Source organism: Nycticebus coucang, chromosome 5 (assembly GCF_027406575.1).
Source record: "Nycticebus coucang isolate mNycCou1 chromosome 5, mNycCou1.pri, whole genome shotgun sequence".
Classification (NCBI taxonomy): domain Eukaryota; kingdom Metazoa; phylum Chordata; class Mammalia; order Primates; family Lorisidae; genus Nycticebus; species Nycticebus coucang.
Window position 1 is genome coordinate 85,822,124 of NC_069784.1, and position 17,156 is coordinate 85,839,279.

The 17,156-nt window shown below is 39.4% G+C and overlaps 1 protein-coding gene across 6 annotated transcripts in view; it reads left to right on the top strand.

Annotated features, from left to right (window-relative positions):
* The first annotated feature begins 222 nt into the window (after nucleotides 1-222).
* Nucleotides 223-17,156, top strand: part of ARMC2 (armadillo repeat containing 2) — a 121,971-nt gene continuing 105,037 nt past the window's right edge. The window contains exons 1-4 of one of the 6 annotated variants that reach the window (XM_053592128.1): nucleotides 223-322; nucleotides 6,260-6,324; nucleotides 6,897-7,157; nucleotides 10,446-10,518. In XM_053592128.1, coding sequence (XP_053448103.1) covers nucleotides 6,940-7,157; nucleotides 10,446-10,518 — 291 coding nt within the window. In that variant the 5' untranslated portion in view covers nucleotides 223-322; nucleotides 6,260-6,324; nucleotides 6,897-6,939. Of the gene's footprint in view, nucleotides 323-6,254; nucleotides 6,325-6,896; nucleotides 7,158-10,445; nucleotides 10,519-17,156 lie in introns of those variants that run through there. The other 5 variants (XM_053592131.1, XM_053592129.1, XM_053592132.1 and 2 more) reach the window with 5 other exon arrangements.

The window sequence follows — 17,156 nt, forward strand, 5'->3', positions numbered from 1 at the left end:
TTTTAAAGCGGACGCCTCCCAGCGACTTCTCCTCGCGACTTTCTGGCCCTCGCGGTACCTAGTCACCTAACTTACGACCTCCGGGCCGCGCCAGGCCCCGCCCACTCTGCCGCGCGCCAACGCCGACGCCACGCCCCAGCTCTTCTACGCATGCGTCGGCGGGAGCGGCGCAGGCCCAAAGGTGGAGGGGCTCCCGGAGGCCACCGCGCCCCGCCCCACCCTGCCCCGCCCCGCTCCGCCTTCTCTCTTAGCCGCGGCATCCTTGTCAAAGCTGGAGGATGACCTGACGACGGAGGCTGTTACTGTCTCCAACTCATCACAGGTGCTTTGGGGCGGGTCGGAAGCCCTCTTCACTGCGCCCACTCTAAACTCATTCCCCGGCCCGTTCCGCCCGTCCAGAGCTGGTCTGGCTCTGCGGGCTGGCGTCCCGGTCTACGGTGGGAGGTAGTTTGTGTACGGTTACCATGGAGACGCCGGTCGGCCTAGCAGAGCGGGAGGGCCGGAGGACGCGCGGGGTGAGGATGCTGCTGCGCTCTGCCTGGGCCTGGGCCTGGACTGCTGGGGGAGCGGGGGAACCCCTGTCCGCAAGGGGGGTGAGGCGTCTCTCTGGGGACTCCAACCGATAGTGGTTCACCTTTCTGTCCAGGGAAGGAAGAGGGAGGTGATGAGAGTGCCGGTCCCATGCTTTCTGTCGGCGGTCAAAAGCGGTTGTCTGTATTTCTATACAGTGAGCGCTTAGCCAAGTGCGTGGTGTTTAGCAGTAACATGTGTTGAATGAGAGAGCGGTAGACTAAGGGGCTTTGTTAAAGCAGGTGCTGACCTGCCCTTTAGTAGGCAACAGATAGGTCCTCACTAAATTAAAGTGTATGTGTAACAATATTTAACATACTTTAAAATACATCGTACATAATACCTTTTATGATCTATTCCCACAAGTCTTACATATCACCCTGCTTTGAAATTATTTGGTTGAAAAGCAAAATCACCACCCTTTGTTTGTGTCCTGTTCTGTTACTTTGTTAAGATTCTGGCTAATTGTTTCTGCTGATATGGCATAGCTGATATTAAATGAAATGCTTAATAAAAATTGTCTGTTTTTGTAAAGGAAAGCACCCCCCCACACACACTTAAATATTTAAACTCAAAAATGTGTGAAAACATTGAACAACCATTCTTTTGCAATTTATTTTTTAGATGCCACTTTTCATTTATGGGAGAAATTTTTACTGTATCCCTTTAGCACATAGCACCTGGGTAATAGTTAATGTTTTTTAAGGGCCAAGCACTATGCTAAGGCACTTTACATGAATTATTCCATTTAATTCTTCAAACAGTCCTATAAGGCAATGATTATTACTACCCACCTTTTACAGACGAGGAAACTGGGGCTTACAGACTTTAGAGGACTTGTCCAAGGTCACATAGCTGTGAATTGTCAGAGAGCCTTACTCCAGTATTTGGTTGCTTTACCACTGTTTCTTTGTATGCTCATACAAGAGTAATAATACAAAAGTAATCCAAAATCAGGGGAAGGGTCCTGAGTGTTTTTTTTTTGTAGGGACAGGACTGTGGATCTGGCCAACTTTTCCTCTATTGCAAACATCCTGATAGCTCAGGGTTGCATTAGAAGAAGGCTCTGATTCAGATGGCTATAGCAGCAAAGATAAAGACAAGTCTTTATAATTATGTATAAAATTCTATAAATGAAAACTGAACATCCCCTCAAACGCCCTCAAAATAAGAAATACTTTGTTTTAAAAAAGAAAAAGAAAAGATTCTTCAGTTTAAAATTTCCTGCTCCTGGCGGCACCTGTGGCTCAAAGGAGTAGGGCGCCGGCCCCATATGCCAGAGGTGGCGGGTTCAAACCCATCCCCAGCCAAAAACTGCAAAAAAATAAAAATAAAAATAAATAAATAAATAAATAAATAAACTCCTGCTCCTGGTAATGTTCTTTCTTTGGAAGTCCTATGGACACTGCAGGACAGTGAACACCACCTCTTTTTTCTTTCCCTTCAGAGTTCACTTCTCCTGTTTCTTTCAAAAGGTCTTCTTGCTGGGCAGCACCTATGGCTCAGTGAGTAGGGCGCCAGCCCTGTATACTGAGGGTGGCCGGTTCAAACCCGCCCTGGCCAAACTGCAACAACAACAAAAGGTCTAATTGCTCTCTGCACGCCCCCCACCCCCACCAGGTTTGCATAGCCAGTGTTGCCTCTGGCCTCTTCCTGGCTTCTCAGATGGCAAATCCTGTTAATTCTTCTGTTCTTGGTGCACTTTGCTTATTCTCATTTCTCCTCTTCTTTTTTTTTCAGACAGAGTCTCATTCTGTCACCCAAGCTAAGGTCCAGTGGCATCAGTGTAGCTCACAGCAACCTCAAACTCCTAAGTTCAAGCTATCCTCCTGCCCCAGCCTCTTGAGTAGCTGGGACTACAGGTACCTGCCACAACACCCAGCTAATCTTTCTATTTTTAGTTTCAGACTGGTCTCAAACTTCTGAGCTCAAGGAATCCTCCAGCCTCAACCTCCCAGACTGCTAGGTTTATAGACATGAGCTGCTGTACCCATCTCTCTTCTTACCTCTATTTCTCACCTTACTTTCACTCTTGTGTGTTAGTGTTTCTATACTTTGTTCACTGATCACACCATTTCTTGAATCCTACTCCATACCTTAAAATAAAAGCAAGAAAAGGGAAAGAAAGCTAAATCTGAACTCATCTTGCCACAGGCATCGGATGCCAGTTGACATAAGTCCAACATGCTTTTTTAATTCACTGTATTAAATATCTTCAATTAGAGAAGCCATGTAGCCTTTGTCTGGAAATTTCCTAGCTCAAGTCTATATTTGAGACTGGAGTCCAGTGATTATGTAAGTGTTGACCTTCAGCCATGGCTCACATGGAGAATCGAGGCTACAAGTCTAGCAGGCCAATATTAGATGCACAGGCAGTCCTAACACAGTGGGAGGGTGTAGTGAGAAAGACCATCTGGGGACCTTGTGGAGTGTGGAGGGGCACTTAACTCAGACTAGGTGGGTGGGAGAGGCATGCCCAGTAAAGCTTCCTTGAGGAAGTAACTTCTGAGAGTTTATGATTATGTAAGAACTACCCAATTTTGCCACTTCTACTCTTTTCCTTCTTTTCCTTGCTGTGCATCTCTGCCAGATCGCATCAGACCTCAAAATATTTGATTTGCTCATCAACTTTGATTTATTTTCCCTGTTATTTAGTTTAGTTTGGTCCAACTCCAATCTTTGTTGCGTTCCCTTTTGTCCACATATACCCTGTATGTTACTGATGTTCTGCCTTGCCTCACTACTGATGCTCCTGGAACTTCCTATTCTAGCCCCAATGCCAGCCACTGCCAGTTGCTCAAATGTAGCTCATTTTTCAGAATCTAGCTTAAGTACCACTTCCTCTAAGAGGTATGCCTGATGCCCTTTCCCAATCATAAATCCTTTCTTCCTTTGTAATCACATGACAATTTATCTTTGTTTTTTTCTTTATTGCTGCCCTGAGTTTCTACCTTATATTAAATCTTTGGGTACAAGCAGGGCCAGTATTCAGCTGGTACACACCCAGGAGACTGTTTTGTTGTGAAAATATTGGTATATCTATATGTTGGTGGGTAAATAGTTGCAGTCCCAAGTCCTCTTGAGTGCCCTGCCTCTTACCAGTCCATCTAGTGGGTAATAGTTTGAATATCATCTCTGGCCATATGTCATAGCTTTTTTTTTTTGCTATTGCTTAAGACTCTATCCAGCTCAAAAAAAATGTCGTGGGGATTAATTGAGATAATGTACTCAAGAGTGCTTAGCATAGTGCTTGGTATTAAATTAAATGTTTAGCTAGCACTAGCGGTCCCTCTTGCTTGAGAGCGAAGACAGTATTTTATTCCTCTCCGGATTCCTGGCGATCCAAGCACAGGCTTGCACATAGGAAATGACTAATCAATACTAGTCGAATGGATTAGCTTCACTCATCACAAAAATTTTGTAAGTTACAATTTCTGTGGTACTATTATGTTCTGATCAGGAATACTTCAAGTAGACAGATTTTCAAACTCTGAGTGACTGTTTTTCAAGTTGGCAAATACAATCTGTAGTAATTTGTAATTTAACCAGTATAAAGAAAAAAACCTACCCCTCTAAAAAAACCTCACTTTTAACTCAGGTTGCTTGTACCACTAAACATTTTCATGATTAATTTAGTTAATATACTAATATTAATATAGTAATAATAGATTAAATGTGCAGATTTTACATTATTATGCCAGTTTCTCACAATATAACTATTAAAGTGAGATTTGGGGTGGGGAAGAGAAAGGAAGAGAGACAGACAATGTTGTGAAAGAATTTGTGGTAAAAATTTATAGACAAAAAGATTTTTAAGGCCCTTATCTACATTGTTTCCACAAGCACAGTATTTGGTCAGTTCAAATTCCTGCCCAAATAATTTACAGAATTCTTAGAGTTTGACCTGAATAAATGTTTCTTCTTCATTACTCTGTGAAAGAGTATAGTTTTCAAAGCAAACTAAAAGACAGCCAGGGAGAACCTTAGGTCCGAAATGAAAGTCCATTTTTCTCCCAAAGCACTTTCTCTAATCTTTATTAGGTTTGCCAGATTGCTTTTGGACACTGCTTATTAGTGCTGTGTGAGGCCAACGTGGGTGGCAAACCTGATTTAGGCTCTGGAAGAAACCTGTTCATTGTTTCATTGTGCAGTAAGAAACTTCTCACTAAGTAGCATAATTTCTTCAGCAATGGTCTTTTAAAAACAAATCAACAAAACTGTTATGCTCATTTAAATTAGATATTTTAGAACTGGATTTATATTATACATCAAAAATAATACACATAAATATATAAAAAACACTTTATTTTTTAATTAATAGCATTTGCTATTTTGAAATGAACACTTGATCATGTCAGCAGTATTACAAATAAAATGTAGGCTCAGTGCCTATAGCTCAGCGGCTAGGGTGCCAGCCACATACACCTGAGCGGGTGGGTTCGAATCCAGCCTGGGCCCACCAAACAACAATGATGGCTGCAACCGAAAAATAGCCAGGCGTTGTGGCGGGCACCTGTAGTACCAGCTGCATGGGAGGCTGAGACAAGAGAATCACTAGAGCCCAAGAGTTTGCAGTTTCTGTGATCTGTGACTCCACAGCACTCTAACAAGGGTGAGGGAAAAAAAAGAAAGAAAGAAGGAAAGAAAATGTACTAGGCCTGCCATAGTTTTTGATAGTTGTATTAAACGTACTTTTTTTTTTGAGACAGAGTCTCACTGTGTCATCCTGGGTAGAATGCTGTGTTGTCATCATAGCTCACAGCAATCTCAGACTCCTGGGTTCAAGCAATCCTCTTGCCTCAGCCTCCCAAGTAGCTAGGATGACAGGTGCCTGCCCAGTTAGTTTTTCTATTTTTAGTAGAGATAGAGGTCTCTCTCTTGTTCAGGCTGGTCTTGAACTCCTGAGCTCAAGCAATCCTCCCACCTCAGCCTCCCAGAGTGCTGGGTTTACAGGCGTGTGCCACAGTGCCTGGTCCTAAATGTACACAATTCTAAAGATAACACTTTAAACTCAAAATCCCGCATCAAAATTCCTAAAATAATATTGCTTGTTGAGTAACTTTTTACTTTTTGAACCCAACACTTTTCCTTTTCATGTGAAAAGAATGACATATTGTTTGTAGTTTCTGTCTTATTCTTTTCCTCAGAAACTGTTGGGGTGGGGCTCAACGAAAACAAATGTTCTTGTCTATTGTTATATAGCAACTTAATGTATAGACTCATAATAGGGAAAGTCTTCCTTGTTTGTATAAGGAATCACCTTTTAAATTTTAATTATGGGTACATAATATGTAGTTGTATATTTGTAGGGTGCATATGCTATTTTGATGCAGGAATACAGTGTGAATTAATCAAATCAGGGTCATGGGGGTATGTGTCACCTCAGGCATTTGTCATTTCCTTGTGTTAGAAACAGGAATCACCTGCTGATTCTACTCAGAGATGAAATCTTTTTAGTTTCCTTGGACATATGTCACAAACTAATTTTCTGTTTTGCAGAACTTATTCCAAACTTGGCCAGCTGAAACATGTTAATAATTTGTAGAACTTGGTCTCTCTAGAGAAAGGAGGTTTTAATGGGGTTAGAGTCTTTTGGGGGTGTGTGTGTTAAAGATTGGTTAAAAGATATGAAACCTAATGCTGTAAACTAACTAGAATTTTTTAAAATCTGGACTATTTTAAAGTTTAGATTTGTCTCCATGGGATACACCAACGTTTGAGAAGGATTTGCATTTCCTGGCCCTTGTGAGGAAGGTAGGATGGGAAAGGATTATTTGATATTCGTATCTGGTGTTTATTGATTTAGGACACTATCTCAAATTGAAGGTGATTTGGATAAATTGATTGAAACATTATCAATAAGTGTGGTGCTGAACCGTTCTCTTTATTGTAAAAGCAAATGTAGCTTGGATATAGGCCTCGTCTGTCTAAAATTGGAGGGCAGTGGGGGAACAAAGGAACCTTTAGTTACAAATTTTAACAGAACCCCCACTGTTTTTTGTGGATCGAAGAATAAGAAGTGATTCTCTTTTCCTAGTCTATCTTTTGTGATTAATCTTTCTTCTGTCTAGGTTTTGCTTTCATCCTGGGTCTGTTTCTTGCACATTTTTTCCTCCAGTGGTGTTTAGGCACAACTTTGTAGTCTATATTTTTGAGACTTGTTCCCCCATCCTGACCTTTTTTTGGGTGGATTTTTAATTAAAAATTGTTTCTGATTTTTTTAAGCTTAGTGTAGAGGTTTGGTTTAATTATATGGATGGGTTTAACTATACCTTTCTAAAGTACTGGATAAAAATAGTTGATTTATTTTAATCATATATTTGCAGAGTGTGGTGCCTATCCGAAGAACATTTTCCTTCAATAGGAAAGATGCTGTCTCCAAATGATAAAAAGTTAGAAAAACTGGATCCGTTCTATCGACCTTCAGTGTCTAAGCAGAAGACCAGTGCGGAAATCATAAGTGAAGCACGAAATGCATTAAGAACAGTTCGAACTGAAAGACCTTTTACACCAAAGGAAGACCAAAGAAAATTATTTGGACCTGCATCTTCAAGAACATCAGAAAATAGGCCTCCTTCCTCCTTCAGGTACATGACATTTCACTTTCAAGGAAACTCAACTAGTTAAGCACCAGATTACATTGTCCCTAACTTCCATGAGGTGTCCCAAAGGTCTCCATAAGTAGGAAAATTAACAAACCCATATTATATTTTACATTTTTAATATATATAGATCGACGTGTAGAGAAATATTTTATAAGTAAAGGTACAGTTAGCTAATATTACCTATTTTCCATATGTATGTATGTGTGGTGACATTTGGGCACCCTGTATTATAGATAGTTGAGTCTTATAATAAACTGTATCTTTAGAGCAGTTTTAGGTTCATAGCAAAATTGAGTAGGAAGTACAGAAATTTCACATATATCTCCTGCTCCCACACATGCATAGCCTCCTCTGTTATCAACATCCCCCAGCATTTGTTACAATTGGTGAACCTATAGTGACACATCATTAGCACCCAAAGACTATAGTTTATGTTAGGGTTCACTCTTGGTGTTGTACCTTCCACGTATTTGGACAAATTTATAATGACATGTGTCCACGGTTACAGTACCATACAGAGTAGTTTCACTGCCCTAAAAGTCCTTTGCTCTGTTTGTGTATCCCTTCTTCCCCACAGTCCCTGGCAACCACTGATATTTTTACTACCTTCATAGTTTTGCCTTTTCTAAAATGTCATATACTACAGTTGGAATCTTAGAATCATATAGTATGTAGCCTTTTCCAACTGGAGTCGTCCACTTAGTAATATGCATTTAAATTTCCTCCTTGGTTTTCATGGTTCAAATAGCTCGTTGCTTTTTAGCAATGGACAATATTTCCTTATCTGGATATGCCCTGGTTTATTTATCCATCCATCTACTGAATGAATCTCAATGGCTTCCAAGATTTGGCAGTTAAAAATAAAGAACTTTTAAACAAGGTATAATTCCTCAAAACCTTATAGTTTAAAAAAATGTGCATGTTTTTATGTGGATATGTTTTCAATTCCTTTGAGTAAATACCAAGAAGAATGATTTTTGGATCATATGGTAAGAGTATGTTAGTTTTGTAAGAAACTGCCAAATTGTCTTCCAAAGTAGCTATACCATGTTGCATTCCCACCAGCAGTGAATGAGGGTTCTTCCTATTCCCCCGAATTCTGGCCAGCATGTGATGCTGTCAGTACTCTAGATTTTGGACATTCTAATAGGCGTGTGGTGGTGTCTCATTGTTTTAATTGGGATTTCCCTGATGACATGTGATGTGGAGCAGCTTTTCAATGTGATTATTTGCTATCTGTATGTCTTTGGTCAGGCATCTATTCAGGACCTGGCCCATTTTTTAAGTGGGTTGTGTTCTTATTGTTGAATTTTAAGAATTCTTTGCGTATTTTGGATAATAATCCTTTATTTTATATGCTTTTTGCAAATATTTTCTCCCAGTCTGTGGCTTTTCTTCTTCTTCTCTTGATGGAGTCTTACAAAGTAGAAATTTTTAATTTTAATAAAGTCAAGCTCATCAATTCTTTCTTTCATGAATTTTATATACAGCCTTTGATGCTATCTATAAAAGTCATTGCCATACTCAAGGTCATCTATACTTTCTCCTATGTTATATTCTAGGAGTTACATAGTTTGGTGTTTTATATTTAGGTCTGAGATCCATTTTGAGTTAATTTTTGTGAAGGGTGTAAGGTCCTTATCTAGATGATGATGACTATTATTATTTTGCATGTGGATGTCCAGTTGTCCCAGCCCCGTTTGTTGAAAAGGTACCTTTTCTCCAGTGACCTGCCTTCACTCTTTTGTCAGAGTCAGTTGACTCTGCTTTTGCGAGTTTGTTTCTGGGTCCTCTCTTCTGTTCCATTGATCTATTTGTGTGTTCTTTCCCCAGCGCCACACTCAGTTGATTACTGTGGCTTTATAGTTATGTCTTGAAATCAGAGAATGTCAGTCATTCAGATTTGTTCTTCTCCTTCAATATTGTGGTGGCTATTCTGTGTCTTTTGCCACTTTATAGAAACTTTAGAATCAGTTTGTTCATATCTATGCAATAACTTCCTGGGGTTTTTATTGGAATTGCATTGAATCTATAGATCAAGTTAGGAAAAACTGACATACTGACAAGATTGAGTCTTCCTATGCACAAAAGTGGAACATCTGTCTATATATTTAGTTCTTTGATTTCTTACACCAAGGTTTTTAGTTTTCTTCATATAGATCTTATATATGTATTGTTAGATTTGTACCTAAGTATTTCATTTTTGAGGTGCTAATATAAATGGTATTGTGTTTTCATTTCCATTTCCACTGGTTCATTACTGGTATGTAGGAAAGTGACAGACTTTTCTTTTGGTATTAACCTTGAACCCCGCAACCCTGCTAAAATCACTTACTAGTTCTAGGAGCTTTTTGTTAATTCTTTAGGATTTCCTTCATAGATGATCATGTCATCCTTGAACAAATACAGTTTTATTTCTTCCTTCCTAATCTGTATGCCTTTGATTTCTTTTTCTTGCATTAGCTCTATGTAGTAGGGTGCGGAAAAGCAATGGTAAGAGGTAAGATCCTTGCCTTGTTCCTGATCTTATTGAGAAAACTCTGTGAGTCTCTCACCATAAAGTATGGTGTTAGGTGTGGGTTTTTAAAAAGTATTCTTTATCAAGTTGAAGAAGTTTCCTTTTATTCCTTATTTACTGAGAATTTTTTTTAATTTTGAATGGGTGTTTGATTTTGTCAAATGCTTTTTCTGCATCTATTGATATGATTAGGTGATTTTTTTTTTTTTTAAGTTTGATTCTTATTCAAGGTTCCTAACTTTGGGTTAGGGTCTGTTCTGAACTTTGGGTTCAGGAAGTTGAAATGGTTGTAGCACTTGTTATATCACCTTTATAAAATGATGTGAACAAACCTTTTTAAAAATCACTGTATAATTTGTTCTTTCATTCTTCAGTATTTTTCATTCTTCTTTTTTTTTTTTTTTTTTGTAGAGACAGAGTCTCACTTTATCGCCCTCGGTAGAGTGCTGTGGCCTCACACAGCTCACAGCAACCTCCAACTCCTGGGCTTAGGCGATTCTTTTGCCTCAGCCTCCCGAGTAGCTGGGACTACAGGCGCCCGCCACAACGCCCGGCTATTTTCATTCTTCTTAAAGTAATCAAAAGTCTTTGTTAATAAAATGCTTTAAGTATTATAACATTAAAAATTTTTTCCCTCAAAGCGTATGCATTGGATACTTCTACTTGTTTTTCAGTAGAGTTAACTAACCTATATTAGAAATAAAAGAACTAAATTTTCGCAAACTAATACCCTGCACCATCTCTTGTGCTAGCCTCCATGCATCCAGTTTTGAGTCATCCGATTCCAGGCCTATCTCTGGCACACGTCTCAGTCCACTAGAGCTGGTGAGTATTTTATATTACCACCAGTACTTTATGTTATATTGTGAAATGAAATTGCCCAAAAATACTTGAAATCAGCATGTACTAAGATAGCATATATACATAGACCTAAATGTATTAATAATTTGATATGGAAGCAGATTCTTTTATATTTTTCTAATGTAACAGTTAATATCTAATGAAACACTTCTATAATTTACCTATAGATTGATAATGAAGAATTTCAAAAATATATAGTAACTTGGTAAACAATGTTTCACAGTATTTTTTCCGTAAGAGTTACATAGTTTTCTTTACAGTCGTATGTACAAAAATTAAATCTGTAATTGATATTACCGTTACATAATTTTATACACAAATTATATATAGTTAAAAACTATATATAATATAGACTTATGTGTAAGGTCAGGGATTGATTACAAACAGCCAACAGAACCTGCAGTCTCCTTTCTCCTCCTCCTTCATTGGCCCTCCCCAGTGGCTTTCACCTTAAATCTTTTGACACATTCTTTTGGGATTTCCTTCTAGATTGTCTTGTTGCTCTTTGACTTGTGAGCTTGAGAAATTATCTAGCGACTTCCCACTAAGGAAGATGAAAGTTCAGCTATTCACTTCCCTTCATGACACATTCACCCTCCCCGTCCCCACCGCTACTGCAATAAAGGTATCCCATAACAGCAGTTGGATCTGCTTTCTCTATGATTAACCCTGTTCATAGCTGAGCCTTGAGTTAATGATCGCTAATGATGACACTTCTCCTTTCTTGCAGCACTGTCTGTCTTCCCTGGTGTTAATATTATAATTGCCTTGCTTTTTCAGTTTCGTGTTATTGCTGTCTCAACCCCAAACTCCTCTCCCCTGGTCTAAATCTCCTTTTATAGTCAGGCACTCACTTCTTTTGAGAACTTTCCACATGTCCTGTCAAACCACTTGCCCTGGGTACCTAGGGCAGAGCTCTTCTTGGGCACCCCCACCATCATCCTGGGGAGACAGCTCCTTCCTCTTGTGCTGGCTTTTCCCTGTTTCCTGTATCCCAAGTGCTTTCTCTTTGTTTACTCTGATTTGGTAGAGCATTCCCTCCCATGGCTTCTTGAGAAAAGATGCATGGGAAATAAATTATTTGAGACCTTGATTCCTGGTTTTCCCCTCTGGAAGTTTGTGGGATTTTTCTCTTTGTTTCCAGTGTTCTGAAATTCATGATAATGAACCTTTGCAGGAGTCCAGTCTCACTTTTCACACTGGGCTCTTGAAGGACCCTTTCAATGTGGAATCTTATGCTCTTCAGCTCTGGGAAATGTCCTTACATTATTTTAACAGTGTCTTCCCTACTTTTTTGTTCCATTTGCTCTTTCTAGAATCTATTACTTAGGTGCAAGATCTCCTGGACTAGAACTTCAGTTTTCTTATTTTCTGTTTCACATCTTATTTTAGAAGAGACTTTATTCTAATTCCTTTGTTGAGTTCTTTTTATTTCTGCCATCATGTTTGTAATTTTCAAAAACTTTTTTCTTTGTAAATAATCTCTTCTTATGGAGTGTTATGTTCTTGTTTGATGGTTGCAGCATCTTATTTGAATATGTTAGTGGTAGTTTTATTTAACTAAGTTTTCTCCTCCCTTTTTAATCAATCTCTGTTCCATTTTTATGTTTGTTTGTTCTTTGTCTTTATTTTTTATACCAGAGGCTCATGCTGCTTGTTCGGCTGCTGTCAACAGTAGAAACATATGTATGGGGTTGGTCAACCTACAGCAGATATTTACCTAGGCTGGGCTATGTTGTTGGTGACACCCCAGCAGCAGTATCTGTAAGGCCTTCTTTATGGGCTAGTCACATTCCCTGTAAACAAGTGTCTTCCAAGCTCTTTTCTGGAGGTTAAAAGCCAGTTGCTAGCTTCTAGGAGCCAGGTATAAGAAGAAGGTGGGAATGGCTAGCATTTAGGAAAACATGTTCGTTAATATCCATATTTATAATGAATACTTTGCCACTCACCAATAAAGCTGCTTATTATAATGGTATCCTTACTTATTGACCCAGTTAGAGACTCTCTGTTTCACCTGCTTAAAGAATAAACCTTCTATCTTCTCCTGGGCTCAGTAGCCTGATTGCATGGAGCTGGGAGGGAAGGAGTTATACAGAATTTCAGCCAAACCTCCTTATTTTAGGCACCCCCTCCCCTTATACTTTTGCTACCAGAAGAACTTGGTGATACCAGCTCCTTAGATTTGCATGGGATTGGGGTATTAGTCAAACTGCTTCTCAGTTTCTGTTACTCTGTGTGTGTGTTTGCTTTTGATGAACTATGTGAAAATAAGTTGACATTATGATACTTCGTCCACAAAATTTAAGTATACATTTCTTATGAACAAGGACAGACTCCTACATAACCACAATACTATCATCACAGTTCAAACAATTAGCATTACTCAGTAATATCATTTAATGTATAGTCCATGTTTAAATGACCCCAATTGACTCAAGATGTAGTTTGCATTTTTAAAATACTTATTAGACTGCCTCTATGAGCAAGACAACACTTGTTCTTATATTGTAGATGAAAAATATAAGACCCCAAAATACTAAACATGAACCAATATGCAATTAATAATTAGCCAGCTATCATTGACACATGGCTTCTTACATCTGTGACCATGGAAACCACTTAGGTGTTGAGCCAGCTAAGGCATGAGGGCTCAGTTTGGCAGCCCAATGGGTCGATCTTATGGTAGAGTGGCTCTTTGCTTTATGATTCTGTGATTTGATGCCTATAAATTGCTTTCAATATTACTGTAGTTTGCAGGGTGGGGGAGGACTCACTTGACTTGGGCTTTCTCTTCCCTAAAAATCTCTATTTCTAGAGTTAACCTGGTGCTTGTCAAACTGGTGCAAGATTAGGTGTTGGGCTAAGGTAATATTGGCATTTACCTCTGTTTGGAAGCATGGGACTTAAATTTCTTTCCTATAGTATAGCTAGGTGCTATGTTCAAAGTAAAAGTAGTCTAAGAAATTCCCATGTTAAGTAAAATTATCACTTTAATTTGAAAATTTTTTGTTATGGTGGCTTATATAAGGGTCTTAAATATATTTCATTTTAAATAATAATTAAAATTAAGGGTTCCCAGCCAAAAAATTTTGAAAATGACCTCATGATAACTGCCCTCCACCTTCTTTCCTTTAAAGAGGCTTTGACTCTGGTAACCACTAACTTGACAAAGCTGGACGATAAAGGAACATTGGAGAGAGGAGCTGGGAGAAGGAGGCACCTGAGGAGAGAGGAGACAGAGTGGAGGGGAGTGGCTCATGGTTCAGGGACACAGTTTCTGGAAGAGGTTTTGAAGACCTAACCAATTGAATCTCAGCCCTTTTTGAATCTGGGACACTATCTCAGACTAGTTTGCCTTTTAATAATTCCTTAGCCAGCTGTCAGTCAGGAAGGGGGACCCAGTGATCAGCCATTTCAGCTCCTGGGCTGAAGAGATTAGCTAAAGTCTTTGTTCTTTTTTGTGTGTTTGGTTTGGTTTAGATTGCTTTATTTTTAATTTTTATTTTTTGGAGACAGAGTCTCTCTCTGTCACCCAGGCTAGAGTACAGTATGTCATCATAGCTCAAATTCCTGAGCTGAAGTGATCCTCCTGCCTCCTAATCAGCTAGGGCTAAGGGTTTGCACCACCACCCGCAGCTAATGTTTTTGTTTTTATTTTCTGTAGAGATGAGGTCTTGCTCTTGTTTAGGCTGTTCTCGAACTCCTGACCTCTGATTCTCTGGTCTCAGCCTCCCAGAGTACTGGGATTATAGGCACGAGCCACTGTGCCTGACATAAACTCTTCGCTTTTGTACAGTTACCTTTTCTCTCTCTCCCCTTCCTCTCTGGCCTGTGCTCTCTAGCACCTTTCAGCCTCCTGCACTCAGATAAGCCAGGGTGTTGGAGAATAATAGAGAGGCTGATGCTCCTGGTTCTTGAGTGGGCAGGCCCTGGTCACTAGCCCAGCTGGCTCAGGGGGATTTCTCTTAGTACCTATAGTCATACTCACATAGGAGAAAAACTCATTTCAATTCAAGTTGGGGGAAGGGGAAACTTCACTAGGGGAAGGGGATTAGGGAAGGAGGGGGGCATTTGAGATACTCCCACTGAATGGGGACAATGTGGGAGCATATGGCACATCTTTGGGGGGTAGGACATAACTACTAGAGAGACTCTACCTAACAAGTTCAAATATTATGAGTTGGTTGTCTGTGCGCTCATATTAACCTGAAATTAAAAATAAAAAAAAGGAAGGAAGAAAAGCAGAGTTGGGTCAAAGCAGTGTTTTTCTTTCACCATTTCTGAAAGGAAGGGTAAGTTCCATCGGTGAGTCACATGCTGAGAGTGACTGTGGAGAGGAGCCCAGAGCACCTATGGAGACAATCACAGTTACAGCCTGTGTACCCAGGATGGCCACCTCTCAGAGGCTGGGTGCTTGGGAGAATTTTCAGTATTTGCTTTCACTCCCAAGGTGGCTTTTCTCACACGTGTGTGATTATGTGTGTGTTCTGCTGCTTTACACACTAAATCGTGGGCACCTTTCTGAGGTGGATATTCCTGAGTCCCTTTCCTGGTCTTCATGTAGGGTGGGGAAAACCCCACCTGATGATGCCAAGGGACTGGGTCAGAAGCTGGTGGAGGGCCACAGAGCTGGGGTGATCCGTGGCCAGCTGAAGCCCATTCAAGGGACATTTACGCTCTGCTGGTGTCCTCCTTCACTGGGTCCTTCTACAAACGTAACTTTGTACCTTCAAAGGACCAGAACTAATCTTCAAACCTGACTTTCCTACTGTGCTTAACCATACTCAAGGCCCTGGTTAACATCACAAAACAAAATGTGAGGCAGGGAAGGTTTCTAAGTGAAAATTTAAACTCACTGGCAACCTTCTCTGATTTCTAAAATTAAGAGAATTTTCTAAGAGAAAGCTTATGCTGGTTTTCTTCATAAATGTGGCTTTGCTCCACAAAGTGGAAGAACATTTTGTAGACCTGCCATGAAAGAGATTTCTGGCTTGTTTGGTAGTTTTCTCTTGGAGAATGAAGAATGCTTTCCATCTATCACTTTATGTTCTAAGTAGTTTAGTGCAATACATATTTGAATGGAATAAATCATTAAAGGTCAGTAGTAAAATGTAAATAAGGTTTCATTATATGAACAATTACTGGTTTTGCACTAAGAAAATAATGCCTTTTATCAAGGAGCAGTTGTGGGGCTTTATCTCGCCCTCCAGAGATAATTCGGTTACTCTCTTTGGGAGAAAATTTAGCTTTCCAAACTGTATTTCCCTTTTCATAAGATCTTTTATTTAGTACCCAAAACATTAATATTGGTCCATGTGTCTGTAAAAGGAGCCATTTACTTTAACTACGTTATGATTATTTGGCAGATTTCTTGATCTTTGTTTCTGTTTCAAGGGTACCTGCAATATTACAGACATTTTGAGTTAAGAAAACTTCATATCTCCCTTCAGAATTGAGATTATACTAAACATTTGACCATTTATAATTATTAAATACATATAAAGCACTTGTTTTCCATATTACATTCTTAGCTTTTCTGATACTATTAGCTTCTTGGCCTAAGTCACATTCCTGTGAATATTTTGCAACAAATTGAAGAAACTAAAAAGTAAAATGACTGTTACACAAATATAGCAAAACTTACATAGATAAGTGTTATCTCTTTCAGAATAGACACTTCAGAATCCAGTGTCTTTATTCCAGCAAGGTTGTGTCAGAGGCTAGGGCCTTGACTTTTGAGAAGAGTTAAAAGTAACTTGCAACCAAATCTGATGAGGGTGAGTGACTTGTATAGGGAAGGGAACTAGCATTTCTTGAACTTGCGTAACAGGAATTGCACTTGTGTCAATGTTCCTGTAAGAAGGGGATTACTGTCACTGTATTACAGCTGGGCAAGTTCCAAGAAGTAAATGGCCTGCACAGTTCACATATCTAGAAAGTGTTATTCTCAGTCTGTTTGATGCCAAATTGATTTAGTCTTTCTTTTATGTTATGGTTAATATTTTATTTACCCTTTTTTTAAGTGTGTTTAGGAAATTGTGTCTCCACTGTTACAAAATCTATATTTTTTGTTTTTTGGTCTGGTTCATAAAGTGATTCTGGGTGCAAATGAGCAAGAATAAATAACAAGGATTTGGGGCCTGGTGTGGTAGCTCACCCCTGGATCCTAGCACTCGGGGAGGCCGTGACAGGAGGATCACTTGAGGTCAGGAGTTTGAGACCAGCCAAAGGAAGAGCGAGACCATGTCTCTACTAGAAAAATTAGCCAGACATGATGGCAAGTGCCTGTAGTCTAGCTACTTTGAATACTGAGGCAGGAGGATTGCTTTGTTAAACCCAGGAGTTTGAGGTAGTGAGCTATGATGAGGCACTGTACTCTAGCTGGGGTGACAGAGTGAGACTCTGTCACTTAAAGAAGTATTTCAAAGAATGTCATCATTATTGAAATAAGCAACTTCTTGGAAGGAGAACTCTGATATATCTATTTGTGTATGCAAAACTCTGATATATCTATTTGTGTATATCTATTTGTGACACATAATGTGGGATAGATTCCTTCATTTTTCCAAATGATACGACTTGAATTTCACACTGAATTAAAA